The sequence below is a fragment of the Anabrus simplex genome, chromosome 6 (assembly GCF_040414725.1).
Source record: "Anabrus simplex isolate iqAnaSimp1 chromosome 6, ASM4041472v1, whole genome shotgun sequence".
In the NCBI taxonomy this organism is placed as follows: Eukaryota; Metazoa; Arthropoda; class Insecta; order Orthoptera; family Tettigoniidae; genus Anabrus; species Anabrus simplex.
This window is the reverse complement of record NC_090270.1, coordinates 95344555-95368447: the sequence shown is the minus strand read 5'-3', so window position 1 is coordinate 95368447 and position 23893 is coordinate 95344555. Positions and strand designations below refer to the sequence as shown.

General features: G+C 41.5%; 1 protein-coding gene across 1 annotated transcript in view; it reads right to left on the bottom strand.

Annotated features, from left to right (window-relative positions):
- Pdfr (Pigment-dispersing factor receptor) overlaps positions 1-14195 on the bottom strand; it is a 373916-nt gene extending 359721 nt beyond the window's left edge. Inside the window, exon 1 of the mRNA XM_068228235.1 lies at positions 14133-14195. Within this exon, the coding sequence (XP_068084336.1) occupies positions 14133-14195 (63 nt within the window). The remainder of the gene's footprint in view (positions 1-14132) is intronic.
- Positions 14196-23893: the final 9698 nt, after the last annotated feature.

The window sequence follows — 23893 nt, the reverse complement described above, 5'->3', positions numbered from 1 at the left end:
CCTGAGGAGCATCCATACTAGAAACCACAGTCTTAATTTAAGAATGAAATAAATTCTGGAGATCCCTAAGATCGGTTTCCATATGAGATTGAATGTACCACCATAATGATTAGTGGTGATCCAGCCCCCGTATCCTGAGCTCTGAACTCTTGGTATAATTAAGGCAGTCCAATCAGTGTGTGCCATACAGTGGTTGTACGGCATAGACCCTTAATTGAATCAATGTGACCTGCGACTATGTCGTGGGCCGACATCTAACTTTGTGATTTACGTTAAGTCATTGTGGATGATGACCGCACAAAAAATGATGCTATTCTGGCAGATGGCCCTAATCTAAGTCACTGAGGTTGATGATCGCATGACCATCCAAACTTCTAAGCTGAAGGCTGAAAACAATTAAAGTAGTTGATGTCCAAGTTTTCCACATTAATAAATCCCAGGACACCTGATTCTCAACAAATCAAAATAATAACAACAAACTCTCACAACACTTGTGGCACTCAAGTCCCTTGCCATCGGACATGACCCCTTTATCGTTATGTTAATTAGTTGAAATTTCCCAACAAATAAAAATTAAGATTTTCAGAATACATTTTCAAGTTAGTCACTTGGTTCTTAAGCTAATTCTGAAAATACGGTTCTACTGAAGTTAACAAATTAATAAATGAAGTAATCTCATAATCCTAATTAACAACAAATTCATCTATTCCGGAGGAAATGGTTTCCTTAAACACCCTAACTGTTTCAATTAAATTTACGCTATCACTTGGACATGTTTACCAGAAACATTCCTTTGAAGAAATATTTAATTTTATTTATCTGGTCATGTTCATAGTTCTCTTTTTTTCTGAGCTGGAATCGAAATACATTGTCATAATTACCGGTACCATTTATTTATTTCATCATGTCACTCAACAAGTTTACCTTATAACACTAATAATTATTAAGACACTAGCTTGGATAATCCTAACTTTGAACCCTATAATCTGCATACATTTACACACAACGCAAAATAAAACAACCCATGCAAAATCGCTTATAACGCCTACGATTATACCTTGGACTAATTCTGGCACCTCCTTCGATATGATTGCAGGCCGATGAGACCAAAGTATCGTAATGCACTTCACCCAACTCTAGGCTGGATGGACTACTGCACCCCATGCGCTCCACAAGCATGACCTCATACCACATGAACCTACAATTGTGGCCTGGAAACCAACAACAACACTATCATTCATCACGAACTCTATGGATTGATAAGCTATCGCGACTTTCAAATCAAAATAACCACATGACATAGGACAACTTTCAACAACACGAAGCAATATCACTACGGATTCTCAAATTTGGACACCCCTGAAAATGCTTACTCACAACATAACTCAACCTCGCATCATTTCCGTCATACTGATAATGAATCTCAAGTTATCTACTGAAATGGTGTATGGCTTTTAGTGCCGGGAGTGTCCGAAGACATGTTCGGCTCGCCAGGTGCAGGTTTTTTGATTTGAAGTGCGTAGGCGACCTGCGCGTCGTGATGAGGATGAAATGATGATGAAAACAACACATACACCCATCCTCAGTGCCACCTAAACTAACCAATGACGGTTAAAATTCCCGACCCTGCCAGGAATCGAACCCGGGACCCCTGTGACCAAAGGCCAGCACGCTAACCATTTAGCCATGGAGCCGGACAGTTCTCTACTAAACAATTATCTTCTTAAGTAATGACATCTAATTCCAAACATTTATTATAAATGGCAAATCTAAGTTACAAATACTTTTGACAATAAACGGCCTCACTGGCCGAGAACAGGTGGCTTATTACCTGGAAAGAAGACCCCTCTCGTGGACCCATTGAAAGCAAACACGTTATCTCCCACCGTATCAAAAATGAAGTTACCTCGTTGACAACTCGCGTGAAACACAATACTTAATCAACACAGAATATACGAAAAGATTTAATTTAAAACGTCACTTGAAATGTTCCTATCCTTCACGGTTCTACGGTTTCACATGGGATCCTAACTATGGAATGACCCTATTCCCATATCATTAAATTGCAAAAATAAATCATCGGGTTCCCTACAATGAAAAATCCCGGCACAAAACCTCTTCAGCACTACAGGATTTCAACAACCTGAACCACATTTCCACCTCACTCTGCAAGACTTGAACCACTTGCTACCAGAAATTCTGTACGCGACAATAATATGGAATATCTCTTACGTGATCCACTATGTTGTTACATAAAACAATCTGTGACAAACTAACCATCTCTCCTCGCACATCTGAATTAAACAGCAAAATTATTTCAAAACCGAAACTCACAACTGGGCTTTCAAATTTGTTCCGTTCTCTCCCTCTCATCAATTCTACACAGATTTTGACAAATCTTTGGAATAACACACCCCTTCCACAAATCACACACCAGTTCCGCCTCGTACCTTCCCTTGACAAATTTTATAGCTCCTAACATATGTCTGTGTGCTTTGCGCAACAGCTGGCATCCCATCATTACTACGCAACCGCTCTAAATAGTAATCCACGGATTATACTTACAGTAATTTAATCTTTACACTGAACAGAATTTCGTGATAAATTAATATTTTAGCTTGGGCAAACTACAAATATAGGAAATAAACGCACGGGAATGATACTTCGCTCTAGACATAATATTCGTTTTACAACCATCAGATCTACTACTGTACAACATTTCACACGCTATTTTCGCGGCTCTACCGATTATCCAAGAAACATAAAATGACATTTCGTCGTATTTCTCTGATATTTTAACGAAATAAAAGGGTGACCAATGTGCGTCACAGATACACAAATAAAATGGTGACAATGAAATAAACAAATGCACTTTACAAAAGGTAGTTTACATACCTGGAAGTCGTACGTGTCCTTGCACCATTACAGGTTCACAAGCCTCTCTCAATTCCTTATCTAGCCATCTCTACAGTTAGTGGCTTTACAAAATATATTTTTCCTTTCATTAGGATTCCTATCCTGGGTAAAAATGTTTATTTTAATTTATCTCATTCATCTGAATATAACGAAATGAAATAAATGCCCTTCACAGGTTTTCTTCCTCGCGAACCGAACCCGTTCGTCAAATCACTGATCCGCACACGCAATAAAGTAAAACAATGATATTTTCGAATTCAACTGCAGGATTTCGGCATTATAATGACCGTCTGTTGCCTGGACGAAAATCTATATGACGGTTCAACATTTCGGAATACCGTTGATATGCCTTCTAATCTATCTCCATTTGGAAATGACGTTATATAGCCACCTTTGGCCAAAACTACCTTCCCTTTTGGAGACTTATCACTCAACAAGTTTACAATGTTAGTCTGAATGACGTGGTGACGCCTCAGTTTCACTGGACACAATGTGGGGATTGCAAATAGCGCGGCGTATTTTTATACGATTTTCTCCCACTACCATGCCATCCTCATTTACCGCCAAAAGTTTATTGACACTGTTTTCACCTCGCAGGAAATGTAATTATGGCCAATTCTGAACTTACATATAACTGTTTAGTTTAGTAGCGGTGGTGATGATAAGCATTAAGGATTTCTCTTAACAAATTCGAGTCATTAAATTAACTCATAAGCTAGGCACTATATTTTGGTCGATGAAACAGAGTTTAAACAAACAGGCGCGTCCTTTCGACAATTGTCCTTCTAGAGCTATTTAGCGGTGTAAAGTCTTTACCACTATCAACCAAACTGTTTCACATACGATTTACTGACGTTTGCCACGGCGGTTTCGTCGCCAATTCTTCTTAAAATGGACTTAAAAATAGTTCCGCCAAATAACTTCGTATCCCTGCACATTCTACGCATGTGGATGACGTAATTTCTGTAGCGTGAGAATGAGAATCACCCCACCTGTTCTCCATGTGCCGTCTGTGATCGGAAATAAAAATGCAGCTAGGGCTCCTCATGACTTGTAATTTATATGGTGCCCCATGTAATGAATTTAGGACTCTGGCTCCTTATGACTCAAAGGTCATGTGTTCAATATATGCATGCTTAACATTTATTTAACAGAAACTGAGGATGTTCTCGTAGAACGAAACATGTCATTCTGTTATTAATGTGTTCTTTCACAGGAATGTGCTTCGTGCTTCGACAGACTGAAAAACGTAAAGCTTATACTGTGTGGCAAGTGTGACTTGTAACAGACATTACATTCTGTAAGTAAACAAAAGTGACAAATCGTCCAAATCATCCAAAAATAATATAAATGAAGTTACTCGTTAATATCAAAGAAAATGTTCAGTAAAGCATTAATTTAGCATTTCCGTAGCTGTTCTCCATGAATTTCGAAGTCGTTCTTTCCAGTATCAGTTTTCAATACGAAGAGAAACGCTGTCTTAAAGTACACATCCAATTATACACCTGGCTTCTCCGATCTGGTTTTCATTTCTTCAACATTGAAAATAGTTGTTCGCAAACAAATGTTGAACCAGACATGTTCATAATTTCTGCAGCAAACCTACCTAGACAGGAAAATAGTCTTATATATTCGTCTTGTTCTTATAAAGACAATCCATGTTACACTACAAATAGATTACCTCCAGTTGAAGGTCAGAGTCAATGTCGTCTGCAGCAACTAAATAGGGCGAGGCCGATATTTGAAAATCAGGTTGCATAATTTCTAACTTTCAAATTTTAAATCGAATTTGAAATAAAGATCCTTTATTACCTGGGTGCACTCACTGACGTTTTCTCTATTTGCGGATTCAAATACTGTTTCCAGCCTTCCGTAGAGAGTTAGGCCTTACCTGTCCTCACCCCTTTCTAGTGTTCCCCTTCGACTGCTCAGTTACATGCTCTATGTTGTTCCTCTAACAGTAAGCGCGCTCACACGTCAGAAGTTTAGGGAGTTGGATGACCTGTTGAAAAATTGTGTTCGAGTCACTGAAATTTTCTTTCACATTGTCGGTTTTCAAATCTGTGTGCCACTCTCAAAAATTACTTCGTAAATTGTACGTACTTGTGCTGTTTATGCAGACATTGAGAATAATGCGTTCCCTGTGTATCATAATGGACCGATATATCTGTGCTGCTGGAATACCCATGATAACAGAGTGGGTATTGCACTGGTTCCCATCAAGACGCCCGCGCTCTGAATCCCAGCATATGCATGGTGTGATTTTTGAAATTTGGTGTTCAACTGACAAAACTCAGCCATAGACACCCAAAAGAGTTTCGGTTAATTTTTTTGGTTTGCTTTACGTCACACCGACACAGGTAGGATTTACGGCGGCAATGAGACAGGGTAAGCCTAGGAGTGGGAAGGAAGCAGCCGTGACCTTAATTAAGGTTCATCTCCAATATTTGCCTGGTGTGAAAATGGGAAACTACGTAAAACCATCTTCCGGGCTGCCGAAAGTGGGGTTCGAACCCACAATCTCCTGGATGCAAGCTCAAAGCTGCATGCGACTAACCGCACGGCCAACTCGCCCGGGTGTTTTTCTTTACTCTGCCATCTAGTAGGCCGAGAGTAAACCGAAACGTTGAAATTGACGAGCAGGCAGACAGATGGCGTCGAATTAAAATGTCTAAGGCCATATTATTATTATTATTATTTTATTATTATTATTATTATTATTATTATTATTATTATTATTATTATTATTAGATGCTAAAAAGACCAGAAAACTGATCACGCAAAGCTCACTTAGAAGTTGTGCATTTCCTTCTTTGCCAGGCAGCTTTCAGTCTTTCTCTCATCGTGGTTCTTCGTTCTTCTGTCCACTTAGCTCCTGTCTTCTTCTTGTGGTTTCTCTCTGACTCTACTTCCCACTTGTTGATTTTCGTTCTGTAGCAGGTTCGGTTAGCGATGTCGGCCACTTTGATTCCTGATTTTTCCAGGTCTTGGCGGATTTCCATTGTCCACCTATTTGTTTTGATGTTTTCTGTTGCCTCAAGTAAGATTCTTGTCAGTCTGTTTTCTGGAAGGCGTTTGATGTGTCCGTAAAATTTCAGGCGTCTTTTTCTGATGTCGGCCGCAAGGTTTGAGAGCTCCTCGGTTTTTGTACGAGATTGCAGTCTATATCCTTCGTCAGTCAGTTTTGGGCCGAGAATTTTTCTGATGATTTTACGTTCCTCTTTCAGGATGTCTTCGAGTACTGTTTTCCTGTGGAGATAGTGTTTCACTTGCGTATAGTATTTCAGGTTTGATCACAGTGTTGTAATGTCGAATTTTGGTGAAGATTGAAAGGCATTTTTTGTTGTAAATGTTTTGCGTTCGGCCTAGGGCTCTCTTCATTTTCTGGATGCGGACTTCGAGGGCCTTCTGTTCTTTTCCTGTTGGTACTATAATTTCTCCGAGATATCGGAACTCAGTTACTTTTTCGATTGTGCCAAATTTCGTATTCAAATTCTGGAGGCTGCAGTGGTTGCACATGACCTTGGTTTTTGAGAAGGAGATTTGTAGGCCGAATTTTTCTGAGCATTTCTTGAGAGTTTCGATTTGGCTGATTGCCTGTTGTTCGCTTGTTGCAAGAACCGCGAGATCATCTGCGAAAGCGAGACAGGAGATTTTTTACATGTCTTCTTGTCATACTTAATGGTTGCCAATTTCCTTGAGCTTTTAGAGCTTGTTATTATTATTATTATTATTATTATTATTATTATTATTATTATTATTATTATTATCATTTAAAAAAAGGAAAAGTCACGTCCCTGTGGTGCTTCCGACTTCACATAGCACTGTAGGGTTCGTTACTCTATAATCACTAAATCGAGAGATACGTTAAACTACAACCTTTATTTTTTTCTTTTGAACGCTCATCTGCAACTGAGCCACACGTGTATCGGAATACTCCACCTTAAAACGGGAAATGTATTTTGACTTGTATTCTGAAAGTATTTCCTCCTGGGGTTTGCTGTAGGCAGTACTGTAGTAAGACGTGAGATATTGCCTTTATGCCAGTAATCAGATTACTCCACACTGAACGAATGACACAATAATAGAACGTACAAGGGAGGCAATTAGATTGGCCCGATTGGAAACATCCCTATCTTTTAATTAAATCAATAAATACGAGTATAGTACGGATCAAAATAACTGTGTGTGTGTTTGAGGTACGGCCTGTGTGCAGAAGGATTGAGTTTCATAGAAGATTGTATCAACGAAGGCAGGTTTACGAGAGAGGGCCACTAACAAGTACATTTTCTACCCTCCCATCTTATATCCAGGCTTAGGTGTGGCAACTCTATCTCAAGCGTTTCTTCCTTAAACTTTGTCGAATATCCTCAAACTTCGTGAAATGTTGTGCCATATTTTATTCGATAGTTTTGTAATGTAATATTCCAAGTGTCATCTTCTCCACTACCGGCTGTCCACAATTCACGAATATCCTCACGTTTCGAGAATGTACAAAATTAAATATTTGTTTAGCGGACAATTTTTGTGCGGTTGAGTGTACATACCTTATATCTTATAATCTTAGTGAAAACAGCTTTGTTCAGTCCGTACGGCCGTTCTACTGGACCGATCTGCTTCATTTTTAATTCTTTCCTGAATTACCAGCCAGTGAATCATCAGACATTGATAGGTCTGTAAGATCAGTCAACTTTCAGTGATCGTGAAATCAAATCACTAAACGACCACTCTCATAATTGCAGGCGAAGGCTTACCCTAGCCCGCAATACATTCTGTACCTAGTGGGTTGCTAAGCGACTAACACTTTCATTAATATTCTGATATATGTGATTTTCATCCTGAGTAATGTGACTGCACGCAACCATGTTTGATTACTACCTGTGAAGGCAGAGAGTACATACACTTTCTCTGACCATGGAAGAATACTATTCTTTGTTAGATACTCTTTGATTCTCTGACCTTCTCCAGTTCTAAATATAATCAACAGATAGCAGAACGTCACTAATTATGTATATGATGCAGAAGAGAAAACAGTCGGTGTACGCCCAGACGGGAAGGTATCAAGTCGACTTGTCTTCTGTATGGCCATTAATAAAGCTCAGGGACGAAGTCTTGAACAATGGAGGATGGTTGCCTAGTTGTACTTCCTCTTAAAACAATAATCACCACCACCACTTGAAACAATGGATGTCTACTTACCTGAACCCGTATTCAGTCATGGCCAATTGTATATTGCACTATCTCGGGCAAGATCGTTTGAAAATGTTACGATCCAGATACGCCCGAATGGTCGAAGCAAAGTGAATATTGACTGACTGACTGACTGACTGACGGACTGACTAAGGTTTTCATTACAAACCCTGAAGGGGTGGGGCGGGCCACCCAGAGGGTTACGCCCTCTCTTTGGCCAAGAATGCTATTTGCTTTACGTCGCACCGACACAGACAGGTCTTATGGCGACGATGGGATAGGAAAGGACTAGGAAGTGGAAGGAAGCGGCCGTGGCCTTAATTAAGGTACAGCCCCGGCATTTGCCTGGTGTGAAAATGGGAAACCACGGAAAACCATCTTCAGGGCTGCCGACAGTGGGGCTCGAACTCACTATCTCCCGATTACTGGATACTGGCCGCACTTAAGCGACTGCACCTATCGAGCTCGGTGGCCAAGAATGAACATTGTGTGGAAAAAAGTTTATAAACTACATTGCCAGTGAATCAGTTACTATGTAGCGGTGTAAAATATTCATAAAACTATTGGAAAGTGCGGGCAAAAGAATATGATTACGACAGGCATATCAAGACTAGTTATCTGACCAATTTATAACGAGTGGTGTGGAATAGCGGGGGTCCATTAGTTAACATGATACATTAACTACAATATTAATTTATTAATTAATTAAATAATAAGATATGCCTTACTGGCGAGACCTAGTGTTCACAGTACACTTTTTACTTCTGGCATGGGCTGGAACAATTTTGTTATTTTCTTTGATCTGTCTCAGTCTTATCCTTGGCTTTGACAATATGAAAGTAACTGAGGTATGAGCGATGCTAGTAATACCATTCCTTATTGCAGCCAGTCCGTGCTGTGAGTGGTGTGAACATATTGCTCATAGGGTCGTTTGGTGCATGCATTTCAGTGGGCTTGGCAGACTGATATGTAATAGCAACATCTGGGTCAGTGAGGAATGCAACGGGAAACTACCTCCCTCGTCATTCCCTAGTACGCTTCGTCAGTGATACCTTCTATGACAGCTAATGATGGAACGTTGAGGATCCAACCAGTCTTCGGGCCGAGGACTGTACATACATACATACATACATACATACATACATACATACATATGTACATACATACATATCGTCTGATTCAGGCGCCCCTTCCAATGTTGTTTTATGCAACCCAACTAACGTGTGCCATGATTATAATGTGGTTATTCCCCTGCAGGCGTATTGTATGGTACTAATGCCCAGTAAGCACAATTTGCACACGATTCTGAACACTACTGACAGGTTATATCGTCCGCTCTAAAAACATGACACCTTGAAATCCTGTAGTGACATCCTTTGAGTCCGCCTGTGTGGTGTAGTGGTTAGTGCGATTAGCTGCTACCCCCGGAGGCCGGGTTCGATTCCCGGCTCTGCCACGAAATTTGAAAAGTGGTACGAGGGCTGGAACGGGGTCCACTCAGTCTCGGGAGGTCAACTGAGTTGAGGTGAGTTCGATTCCCACCTCAGTCATCCTCGAAGTGGTTTCCCGTGGTTTCCCACTTCTCCTCCAGGCAAATTACGGGATGCTACCTAACTTAAGGCCAAGGCCGCTTCCTTCCCTCTTCCTTGTCTATCCCTTCCAATCTTCCCATCCCCCACCTAAGCCCCTGTTCAGCATAGCAGGTGAGGCCGCCTGGGTGAGGTACTGGTCACCCTCCCCAGCTGTATCCCAGACTCAATGTCTTACGCTCCAGGACACTGCCCTTGAGGCGATAGGGGTGGGATCCCTCGCTGAGTCAGAGAGAAAAACCAACCCTGGAGGGTAAGCAGATTAAGAAAGAAAGACATCCTTTCACCATGTAACTATGTTAATGTGTCGTGCTTCGTGACCGGGTGTAAAGAAGAGGAGAATCAGTGCATAAAACTTGAAAACAGTGCAGTAATTACAGTAATGTCTTAAAAACCGAACCGGATAGGGTATGTACTCTTCTCTCGTCGTACTATGTGATGTGACCGTTCACAACGTCACCTATGGTATGTCATGATATCCAGGAGATGAGGTATGCCGTTTTCCGCGTCATTCTGGGAAAAAACTGCCGAAGTTAGAATTTTTCCACCCGCACCAGGACTCGATTTGCAGTATCCAGAGTAGCGCGACCCAGCTCTAGTTGCTGGTAATTAGCAGCAAGGCGGAGCAAGAGCGCTTGTACTCGAAGTTTTCTCACTCCAACCGCGAACGAGATGAAAAGAGACGCGTTATCACGTGACAAAGAATCTAGGTCACTAGCTGAGCCCAGAGAGTATATCCAACGTGAAAACTAACATTATACCCTGTTTTCCTCGCTCATTTACCACTGCCAACTTATCGCATTCAGCTGTTTTATTTCTGTTAATTTTTATAAATCGCAGAATACCCAATGGATAATTAAGCGCAAACATTCATTTGAATCAGGGAATTTTACGCATAATTATGAGACCAAGAAGTGCCCTACTTAACTGACAGAGCGGTAACTACGCTGTAAACAAGGGCGCGTCTTAATGACTAACAGATGTTGGACCCTAACTGTGCCAGCGAACACAAGGAATCCCCTGTGCTCGTCATCATTCACCGCCAGAGACAAAAGGACGCTTTTGAGATTGCTTGAGAATCTACGAAGCTATTTCAAAAACATTCACTCAGTGGAAATGAGAATGCAAGAGCTACAATTTGATATCCTGTTCGTCACTATACGTTGCGTATTAACGGACCAACGTGTGAGAAAGGGTTGCATTTTCCCCCCATCCTCAGCATTCGGGTCTCTAACGTAGCTCGCCTATATATTCAAGAGCTGAGAGGGAGACACTATCCAGTGCATTTCAGTGCAACGCCAGTACGGTAGTATTTCGTCGTGGTTTGTGTGTGAGTCGTTTGTGAAGAAATAATCTTGTAACTTGAGCAGTGTAATGCAGTGATTTAGTAAAGTCTGTGAATATGTGTGGAAATAATCACCCTCTGAGTGAGATGTTAGCGTGTATAGTGTGCCGCTAATTAATGAAATAGGAACGGTATGAAACCGCAATAACCGATGTCCGTGTGTAGAAGAGGTCGTACATCGAGCCTCCTATGTGTCTAAGTTAATACGGCTCAGTTAACATATATAGGGACGTACTTAGCGAAGTGTGTGGAACGAGCGTCCTCGATATAAATGTGAATTACCAAGAAAGTCAGTGAACGGCTCACTGTCGACCAATTGAGGACAGTGCCACGTCAAAGTGATCCGTAGTGCAGTTGAGAGCTCGACTTACGGCTAAGTGCAATAGAACAGGCCTGAACTAGTATCATGAAATACGAGAATGCTAATACATTAGTGGCCTAACCACTGTCGTTTCTAGGGAAACTAGTGAAATTTCTGGGCCTATAATAGCTGCCTACAAGAAGATTAGATAAATGAGAAGGGATTAATGTCGGGTTTCTGGGACATTACCGACATCGTGTTGGAATGCTCGTGCTAATGAGTATATCCAACCATATATTCAAATTGTGATGTGTAATAAACTAACGCATTCACATGAGATAACTTCCCCTCATTTTCATGTCTATGAGAACGTCGACATCCAGCTGAATGCCAGAGTTTTGCCTGTGCACCGGAGTGAACGAGTCATCTAGCTGTTTGCCGACATTTCACCTGGTAGCAGAGAACGTCTGGAACGTCGCTGTCATGTGTGTGACCTGCCAGGAAGTCATCATGGGTCTTCGCATCGCTGATGACGTGATGGAAGCCGAGTAAACCATGGTTGCCTCCCTGTAAAGCTGTGAACGTGGTATCCAGGAGGCTGAGTACATTTCCAAGTATTTATATCTTTGAAGGTCGTGTCCCATTGTAAATATGTAGATTTTTCACTTAGATGTAACGTAGACTGCAAGCACGCCATTTCAGAGGGATAATAATAATTTCATTTTTATTTGGGTCTTTTATAGAATACTTTCATCATGGTTTTGGGACGACTATATTTTACTTCCATCCTTGTATAAGGGTTCGATAATGCATGACGTAATTATAAGGACCTTGGTTTAATTAAGTGTGAAGCGTTGTCAAGTAGAGAGGGCTTAAATATTCTGTAAAAGTGACTCCAGTTATCATCTTTCCATAGCATATACGAGTCATCAAGATTTTTCAGTAATTCATTTTTTTTGGTGCGCTTCACCTGGTAGAGATCCCTCCTAATTAGTAACTAAGGCAACTGGGACAAGGCATCGGGACAGTGGGTATCTTACATCGTTAATTAATTAGTTCGCGAATGCGCAAGTTAATTTGGACCCTGGTGGCAGGAGATCATCATTAAATCTGCATCGTGGTCAATGTACCGAGAGGAAACGAGATGGCTGGACAGGCTGTAGCCATAATATATATTGTGAAATGAAAATGTGAAGTTCCCGTGGAATCTGTTATTAAGATACGCGATATGGATATCGCGATATGAATGTGCCGAGTACGGCTGAATATAAAGCCGGGATTTGGTTTGATGCCATTGTGGGCAGTATTGAAAGAAGTGAATAGATTATTTGCCGTGAAATAACTGTCTGGGAAGTGCTTGGCAGGCCGCCCCTTGAAAGTGTGTCACGGACAGCTAACAGCTGGAGTTTTATGAGCCCCTTTAAACGGGGGAGTGAAGGCGTTTTCTTCAGTGAAATAGAACAGATACAAGTGGCGAGTTTCTTTCCTTTCGGCACAGAGATTACGTGTGTTAATTTAAATAGAGCCAAGGTCGCAGAGATCCCAAATGAGCATTAAAGGAAGGATCCCTCCAATTTCTTTTATTAATTACTTCTAGCGTACAGGGATTTCCAGGTTAGATATACCCCGTCTCAGAAGATCTTGGGTTCGTTCCAGAAGACAGTGACAATGAAGGTTTATGTTCACTGTTACCAACAGCGGGTGGCTTGTACCATCTGTGACTCATTGTGTGTGTGTGAAATGTATATATTCTTGTCCATTTCTTTGTTTATGATGTCTGATATTGAAGTCGCTACGTGCTTGTCTATAGGTAGCAACGTTGTGTAAATAATGTCCTGATATATGTATTGATAAAAATCCTAATGAAATGAGCGTGTTTATTATACTGCATATTTGGCAACGTTTAACTTAAGGAAGTGTTGTAACGCGACCTTCAAAGGATTGGGAGTGTAAATTGCCTATTTCAGTTCATCTGATTCTAGCAGACTTATATCATAATTTGATACAATTGGAATATATAAATTTTCGGCAGGTAAACAGATTTACAGCGGGGTGTGTCCATACTGATTAAATCTGTGTGTGATTTAATGTAAGTGTAGAGTGATATAATTCGAGAGGAAGCGCCCCTCTAAATCTGAGATAGTGTAAATAACCCAAGAGGGAACGCCTTCTTAAGTTTGAATATTTAAACGTATAATGAAGTGTAGAAAAAGACTACCGAACATTTAAACGTCAAGATCACCCAAATTACTGTATGTAAGGTGTTTGTATGGCATAACCATGTAAATAATGTATTTCACTAGTATAAGTAAAAATTTGTTATACGAGATATTGTCCCTCTTCTCATTAGTATGAAATGGTATTCCTCTCATAATTAACTTTTCCCCCTACTATAGAGACTATTACTAAAGAACTTACCGCCCCATCGGACATTCCACAGACCCGAAAATGCGATATCGACTCGGCTAGCGAATTATTCTAGTAGGGGAGGGTGAGGCTTCGACAAAGCGGGCTGAGTTCGAGGCTCACCGATGGTGCTCCATTCTAACGTCATATTTATGGACAATGGTAACTGGTTCATGTACTGATGCCTTGGAACGGTACAGTACATGTTCTTAGCTGTGTAGCGTAGCGGATTTGGTTAGGCGTTAGCCTAACAACCGACGGAATGTGCCATCGGCGGTTCGAATCCTGCAGCGTTTAAATATTTTTGCGTCGGTGTGATGTTTGTATACGTACACACAGGCCCACGTTTGCCACATTCAAACAGTAGAACGACGCTGTTACTTACCTTGTACCCTGCGCATACTCCGCTGGTTAGGGCCTGAATGTAATCTCTGCTGTCATTTGGCATGTTTTACAAAGAGAAATACCTTAACATGCTTCTAATTTATGGGTAAGGAAGACAAAACGCGTGCGAGGCACTACGTCTGTACCAGGAACGGTACCCCGTCATGCGACACCCGGCTGCTAGGACATTCCGCATGTGTTGAAAGACGCCTAAGTACAAGAGGCGTGATTTCCAAGGAGCCACCAGTGCGCGATAGACCCGTTGCATCCGGTGAAACAGAAGAGGCCGTTCTGCAGGCAGCTTGTAATAATCCACACATCAGTACAAGGGCGGTTGCACGACAGGTGAACACCAGCCAGCCGTCCGTTAACGATTACTGCATGAACACACATTTCATCCATACCAACATGAGATACTTCATGAACTCCACGGGCGGGATTTTGAAGCTTGAATGCAGTTTTGTCGGTGGCTATCGGGCAGGCTGGGCAAAGATGCAGCATTCGTATCATATATCTTGTTCTCGAACGAATCGCACTTCCTCAATGATGCGAACGTCAATCGCCATAACATGCACTATCGGAGTGTGGACAATCCTTACTGGGTGCGACAGGCGGCCCATCAAGTACGATGTGGAATCTCGGGGGATTCCCTGACTGGACCTTTCTCCTTTGAGGGCTATTGGACAGGCCCACGCTGCCTGCACTTTCTGGGTCAGGAACTCCCACTGTTGCTGGAGGATGTACCCTTGCACGATAGTTTGACGATGTGGTTGCAACAGGATTGAGTTCCGCCACATTCGACTTCACCCGTTCGTAACCATCCGAAGAACGAACTGCCAGGGAAATGGACAGGACGGGGACGCCCTGTTTCTTGGCCCGCCAGATCACCGGATTTAAAGCCGTTGGACTTATTCTTGTGGAATCGTTAGCACTCGTGCGCCGGAAAACCCAAGCAGCTCCGGCAACTCATCACGGACGCCTGCCGAACAATTACACGTGGAATGCTTCAGCGCGCAAGATGATATGCTGGACACCAGGCCCGAAAACCAATACGGTCGTCACATCAAGCATTTGCTGCGATAAAACAGTCAGGGCAGTTTTGTTCCTATTATTTCCGGTCCGTATGTGTCCAACCTGCTAACTAATTGTCCTTTCATAGGGCTACAAACACATTCTTTCACACACAATTTGCATTCAAACGGGTATTGAACTTACATTACGTTCGGTAAGTATTAAACAATTATTTAAAATGTATGGTACCTTCGTCCCGCACTTGCATGTAAGTCCTCTCCATCGTGCCTTTACCAACTACGCTAGCGCTCCGTACGGAACATTGCGGAGCTTATAGCATGTATTAGTTGGACTGCGGTCACAATATCAATTTAGTGCTCCGCAGGCGTGTCAGTTTCATATGATCTAGAAGGCTCATGGATGCCTTCCAGTGTTTAATTCGAGTATAATATTACACCTTTCTATCATGATGAGGCGGTAAATACTAAGAAATCCGATTGTGTTGTTTGAGCATACCGGTAGGGCAGATGTTTTCAGGACGGAATTAATATTACGGGTTGCATAAAACTACGTTGGAAGGGGTGGCTGTCACACGGTATATACACATACAAGAATAAGTCATGAATATTATACTTTAACTACCCGACGTAGTAATGTGTTTAAAATATTATATACAGAATTATTGTTATTATTATTATTAATAATAATAATAATAATAATAATAATAATAATAATAATAATAATAATGTTATTGGCTTTTCGTTCAATTAACTACTTTTCCGGTTTTACGGTTTTCAAAGTCGCCGAGGTACCGGAATTTAGTCCAACAGGAGTTGTTGTATGTAAAATACCGACACGATGCTGACGTATTTATGAAAATAAGCACCGGTAGGTTATGACTAAATTATTTCTTACTAACTAAACTAAAAGTATAACGAAAAATAAACGACTATTCTAATCAGGATTGTATATGAAATTAACATTACGAATATAAAAAGGAGAACACTCTTAATTTAGTAGGATGGACTTATCACTTCACCAACAAGCATACCATCGTTGTAGTCGATTTTGTAGAGAGTTTAAGTGTGATAAGCGCTCCGTCTCTGTTGTGCCACCACTCTCTCTGTTCCAGATGCTGCATCCAGCCCCGACCAATTTCTCGCCAGAACAGGTCACAATGCTTCCGTGCAAGGCACAGATATGAAAGAGACAACCTCTCATCTGCAGTGACATCCTATAATAATCTTCCTTTCCGTTTCCGCTTCCGTTTGAGACGTTGACTAATAAAAACATAGAATATAGGCTGATTGACAGGTTATTATTGTATTAATGGGGGAGGCTTAAATTCTGATTTTTGAATCTCAGATGCTACTAACAAAAATTCATGCCTATTGCAAATTAGTTACCATGTATACTATGTTGTTTAGATAGTAAAAATGCGTAGTAATTACGTGTAAGCGTTTTATCAAATTTAATTTCTTTCAGCTAAACGGAGTTTGCATTATAAATCGTTGCTTCATCGAATATTGACATGAATTTTCTTCTTGGGGTGCGAACTTGGTCGCACATGTGGACTTGCCCTGTTTTACGGCTGGTTGCTCTTCCTGAAGCTAACTCTGTGAGGAGGGGTGTATTCACTGTTGCGTGTTTCTGTGATGGTTGGAAGTTTGGTGTGTTGTGTGTGTATTTGTGTGTATCGAGACAATCAACCAGACCCCTAGTCAAAGAAATTAACCGTACATGTCTGGAAATCAAGCCCGGGACCCTCTGAACACAATGCCACAACGTTGCCTAGCCGAGGCAGTAAAGGCGTGTGCTGTTCACATGGAAGACATGGGTTCAATTCCTCCTCAGGAAGCTGCCACATTTAAAACACTAGATTTCCACTTCTCAAGTGGCACATAACCCTGGGTCTGATTCAGCCTGGGGCCAAAGGCGCAGGCGTACAACTAACAACACTATCCCAGTTAGTGCCAAGGTTACGTTAAGTGGAAGCCTTTACCTTCCACTCCTCCAAGGACCTCCATGGCCTGTATGGAGATGGGTTTGCTTGTCCGTGCCTGAGCAGCTTCCATACAGCCTCAGCCATAAATGAGTCTGAAGCCATATTTTATTTTGACCTGCGCCAAGAGAGACATACAGAGTTTGGAGTAGTGGAGTTAATTCCACAACCTCTTATACGAGAGCGAATCAAGAAGTAACTTACACTTCAAATTTATGGCCATTTATGAAACCACCTACACATACGCAACGTGTCTATGATAACATACAAGGTATGTTCACTTTTCCACATAGTCCCCCACCCTTGTGACTGGGGACGGTAGAATAATACCCACGGTATCGCCTGCCTGTCGTAAGAGGCGACTAAAAGGGCCCCAGGGGCTCTGAACTTCGGAGCGTGGGTTGGTGACAACGGGGCCCTTAGCTGAGTCCTAACATTGCCTCCACTTACTTGTGCCAGGCTGCGATTACGGATCTTGAACGCTAACCACTCGCCCACCGCCGTTTCGTGCTTGTGATCGCAACGCACCGGTACATATTCGACGCAAAAACTTATCTTGTGATTTTCTTGAGAATGGCTTAGTAGTACTCCTTACTACTTGCACGTTATCTTGTCCTAATGGACTACTAAATGTGTACAAAGTTTCAAGGTACTCCTTGTTCCGACAGTCGTGGCCTCCCCTTGTAAGTGTATTGTACCTGTATTCAGTCTGTGCTTATAAAATTTGCGTCTATAGTTCCTCCGCTTGTTCTGTTTTGTAGATCATTTAAAGTATATTAGATAATGATTGTGATATTAGTTTGATATTTAATCCCATTTAATACCATTTTAGATGGTATTCATGTTTTAGAAGAGCCTCCGTGGGTCAGACGGCAGCGCGTCGGCCTCTCACCACTGGATACCGTGGTTCAAATCACGGTCACTCCATGTGAGATTTGTGCTGGACAAAGCGGAGGCGGGCAGGTTTTTCTACGGGTACTCCGGTTTTCCATGTCATCTTTCATTCCAGCAACACTCTCCATTATCATTTCATAGCATTTATCACGCATTGATAAATCACCTTGGGAGTGGCGACCCCATTGTAATAACAGCCTATACAGTATATGTGTCATTCATTACATCCCTGACCCGGTCAAATGACTGGAAAACAGGTTGTAGGTTTTCATTTTCATGTTTTAGAATATTTAAAGGAATTTAATAAATGTTTACAGAAATTTGTACCACAAATGCCACGGAAACCGTCTGATGCATGGCAGTTCTTTGAAATTACTTATGATAAAAATCAGTAAAATGCAAACTTTGCGGCCTCATTAACGCGACGGGTGGTGATGTATCAAATTTGTGTGATCATATCGAGGTGCATCACAAGGATGAAATAGCCAAGTCGGCTTCTGCAGCAGAAAACAACATTACTGTATGAAGCAAAACACTTACGTTGTGAGAAAAGGGAACTGAATAGAAGGGTGAAATACCTTCACGTTTTCATACTAATAACATGTTTAAACGTGTCGCTACAGCACATTCACTCGGTACAATCGGGTGATGACGTCACAACAACTGCTCCGCACCGCTCCGTCCCCACCACTAGTCAGCAGTTACTGTATCTTGCTCCATATTGGCCAAGTACACGGCACACAGCGTGCTCTCGTGGCGAGCTAGTGTAACTTACTTTTTGATTCGCCCTCGTATTCTTGTGGAGAGCTGCAGACAGACTAACATCTCTACTGCAAAACCTTGTGCCCAACCAGCTGCGCAATTAAGGTCCTCAAAAAACCAACCCCTATTGCTCTTGAGGTGGCTTAATTCTGGGGAAAGGCTGTATAACTTCGGCAATGGTCCACATAGTTCAAATAACTAATCTTAATTTCACGTTATATTATTAGATTGTCCGACTCATTGGCCGAATGGTCACCCATGATACTCAATGCAAAGACCGTGGTGAAGTGATATTACAGAAGATTTCACGGATTTACTAAAGATATGGTGAACTGGGGGGGTCAAAGTTCAAATTCTTCATTTTTGCTCCATCAATGAAGCATCCTTACGGGTACAGTAGTTTTATCTTCTGACAGAAATCCTCTGTCAGTTTCTTCCCCATGTTAGGTGGTGAGTATGGAAAAATAAAATAGAAGCATTTTTCTGACCTTCTAATCTAATGGAATACATCAAACTCAGTAAACACTACTATAGTATAACACATTCACAGAGACATTTCTGCACTTGAAGGCAACAGTTGGAACAAGTCACGGTTCACGACGCATCCTCTGTTTCGGGCCGACTCACTGATAGCGTCCGACACACAACGCACATTTAAACTTATGGTGATTCATCCATCTGATATTTGGAACAAGTGCTCCATTTCAGTCAAGTTGATGATTAGACTAGTTCAAACTCTTCTCTGTTTTTCTCTGCAGTGCAAAAATGTGGATCTTGCGAGCAGCAGATTTAGAATAAGAATATTATTGGCTTTACGTCCCACTAACTTTTACGGTTTTCAGAGCTGCCAAGGTGCCGAAATTTAGCCCAACATGAGTTCGTGTACATGCCAGTAAATCTGCCGACACAAGGCTGACGTATTTGAGTACCTTCAAATACCACCGGACTGAGCTAGGATTGAACATGCCAAGTTGTGGTCAGAAGACCAGCTCCTCAACCGCCTGAGCCACTCATCCCGGCAGTAGATTTAGAGAGATTCAACTTATTTGATGCATGGTTTGTTTGTTTGTCCAACCCTTGTCCCGTTTCCCTACGGGGTCGGGTATGAGGAGAGATGAATCTGTCGTGGCGGGTTTTTATGACCAGTTGCCCTTCCTGACGTCAACCTCATCAGAGGAGTTAATGAGATGAAATGAATGACGTGATATAATATGACAGTAGGGAGAGGGTGAAACCCGGTGCCGGCTCATAGCCTACACCTGTCGAATAGCACCAAGAGGTCTGCTCAAGGGTTTACGTCCCCATCCGACGGACGAATATGCTCCATATGAGCACTGCGGAGAGGTTTGGAATTTTGAATTTTTGGCACGCAATCTAGTGATTAGAAATTGTATATCACCACCTCCCCTACCCTCCCGGCCAACATGCTGATGGTGAACATTTTTTCGACCAACGGGACTCGAACCGGCTAACCTCGGTGTCAGACTGTTTAGATTTCAGTGCCTTAACGATCACGGCTACCAGGTGGGCTTATTCCTTGGAAAGTAGAACATCAATATCAGTGTGAGCGAAGAATTCGCCAATTCTGTGGTCAGATCAAGCGAGCCTTGAAAAGCAAATACAGGAAGTATACCTGGGATGAGGGAGCGTGGACAAGCTCCTACTCGCTGGACAGATTGCATACGCCACCACGACACTAACAAGCAGCCCATTTGGCAGAAGGTGCGACGGACTGAAACGGCTAAAAAGAAATATCGTCAAAGATCATGATCCTCAGGATTGAGGGAAAGATAAGAATAGTGCTGCTACTGTCTCCTAAGTGAACACACAGCCGACATATATACGTTTATAACAGGACGGAGGTATCCTGTGTTTCTATCTGACGTAGGTACTGATCCTCAGTTTAGTACTTTATAATACCGGTGATGTTACCTAGCGCTGATTATATTAGAACTTCCACTCATATTCACCAAGATTCGAAACCAAGACACTCGTATTAGAAGATAATTTACTAAATTATACTACACAATCACGTGTTTTATGGATTATTTCTGTCTGTCTGTTCTTCAAACTGTTTCCTTTGCTCCAATACTATAGAAAATCTCATGAATTAATATAATTTACATTTCGATATAATATTCGTGGTGGTGATGTTGAGTAACATGTATTATTATTATTATTATTATTATTATTATTATTATTATTATTATTATTATTATTATTATTATTATTATTATTATTATTATTATTATTATTATTATTATTATTGGGGGACACGGAAAGAGCCTCCCCGAAGAGTGTATGATTTACATTCGGGCGTTCCCTGGGCAACGGTGAGGTGTTAACACCGGCTGATCTTTCCAATCCAGAAGTAACATCAACTATTATATAATGACATTCATAAGTCGGGAAAGGTTCTTTTCAGAACCGAAAATGACCATCATATCTATAAACATAGAAGGTATGTAAACTTGTAAACAACGGCTCTTACAAGAACTTTGCGAAACAACAAACTGTGATGTAATATGTGTACAAGAAACTCACAGGGATGTACACCAACCACGTCCTAGAATACCAGGTATGAAATTGGCAGCAGAGAGACCGCATGGACGATATGGTAGTGCAGTCTTCGTCAAGCCAGATCTCCAGATTCTCTCCACACCAATTACAGAAGAAAATGATATAGAATTGATCGCAGTGGAATTGAGCAATTCGGTTATAGTTTCCATCTATAAACCTCCTAATGTAACATTCTCATTCATGCCACCTAACAATCTCGATGATTGGAAGGTATCTTTCTTCATTGGTGACTTCAACAGCCACAGCAGTATTTGGGGTTACGAACAAAACAACGAGAGTGGTGAGAATGTTTTAGAATGGGCTGAGGAACACCATCTGTCTCTTATCCATGATAGCAAGCTCCCTTCTTCTTTTAACAGTGGTAGATGGAAGCGGGGTTATAATCCAGACTTAATATTTGTGAGCGAAAAGATAGCACATCCGTGTGTTAAATCTGTATGTGCTCCTATTCCGAATACACAGCATCGCCCAATAATGTGTCAACTGGTAGTTGCCATTAGACCTCAAGAGGTCTACTTTAAAAGGAGATATAATTTTAAGAAAGCTAACTGGGAAAGATTCACCAACTTACTGGACGAGAAGATCAAACCACTCAATCCAATTCCAGAAGCATATGAACAGTTTAATAATATCATCAGGGAGTGTTCTAGAGCTACAATCCCTAGAGGATGTAGAACAAACTACATACAAGGTCTAACTCATGAAACCTCTGCCCTCTTAACAGAGTATCATAAACTCTTCGAAGAAAACCCTTTCAGCAATGACACCATCACAATGGGACAACAAGTAATCTCTTCTATTACTGAAGTAAAACGGGCACAGTGGTTAAGGTTGATGGAAGAGATTGACATGGGTAGAAGTAGTCAAAAAGCTTGGGGATTACTTAGACGACTCAGTAGTGATCCTAATAAAACTTCAACACATTCCAGTGTCACAGCAAACCAAATAGCACATCAACTTCTACGAAATGGACAACCATCAAATCCATGTCGGCTTCAGAATAAAGGAATTGAGAGGGATTATGAGCAGGAGACAGATACACTCACTAAACCTTTTACTTTATCTGAGCTGAACAGAGCAATAAATCAGTGTAAGAATGGTAAGGCTGCCGCCTAGATGAAATATGTGTTGAGCAAATTAAGCAATTTGGACCTGTTGCTAAACAATGGTTACTAGAACTGTACAACAATTGCATAAAAACCTGCAAATTACCACGTGTGTGGAGGAAATCCAGAGTAATCGCAATTCTCAAACCAGGAAAAAAATTACAGACCTATCTCACTGTTGTGTCATCTGTACAAGATCTTAGAACGGATGATCCTGGAAAGACTTACTGTGATCATTGAACCACTTCTTATTCCAGAGCAAGCAGGATTCCGTAAAGGAAAAAGTTGTACTTCACAGGTCCTCCATCTGACACAGTATATCGAAGATGGATATGAAAATCATAAAATCACAGGGGTGGCTTTTATCGACTTATCTGTTGCATATGATACAGTTAATCATCGTATACTGTTGCGCAAATTATACAACATGACAAAAGATTACAAGATGACTCAAGTAATTTGCAATCTTCTCCAAAATCGTAGGTTCTTCGTTGAATTTCAGGATCAGAAAAGTCGATGGAGGAAACAAAAGAATGGTCTGCCACAAGGCAGTGTTCTCGCCCCTATGCTCTTTAATATCTATACGAATGACCAACCTCTTCCAGTTGGCACCAGAAGCTTCATATATGCGGATGATCGAGCTATTGCTACTCAAGCAAACTGCTTTGAGGTTGTAGAAGAAAAGTTATCAGAGGCTCTTTCTGAACTATCCTACTACTACAGAGGAAATCAATTGAAGCCTAACCCATCTAAAACTCAGGTATGTGCCTTCCATTTAAAGAACAGACAGGCGTCAAGGAAATTGCAGGTAGTATGGGAAGATACTCAACTAGATCACTGCCCAACACCTAAATATCTAGGTGTAACACTGGATCGTGCTCTCACCTACAAACAACACTGCATGAACATCAAGCAGAAAGTGTCGGCTAGAAACAACATCCTTCGCAAGTTGTCTGGAACCAATTGGGGTACACATCCAAAGATGCTGAGAACTACAGCCCTGGCTCTGTGTTACTCCGCTGTAGAGTACGCTTGCCCTGTTTGGTACAGATCAAGTCATGCTAAACAAGTTGACATTTCTCTAAATGAAACATGTCGACTCATTACTGGCTGCTTGAGACCAACTCCACGAGATAGAATCTACTGTTTGGCTGGAATCGCCCCACCAGATATAAGAAGAGAAGTTGCATCCATGAATGAGAGAACTAAAGCACTTACCTCATGTGCACACCCATTGAATGGATATGAACCTTCCCACCGAAAATTGAGGTCTAGGAGGAGTTTCCTGAATACAACCGAAGATTTAAACGAATCTGCTCAATCCACAAGGTTGAGATTATGGAGAACTAGAAATCCTCAACTTGCTGATTGGATACTACCAACTGAACATCTCCCCCCAGGACACGA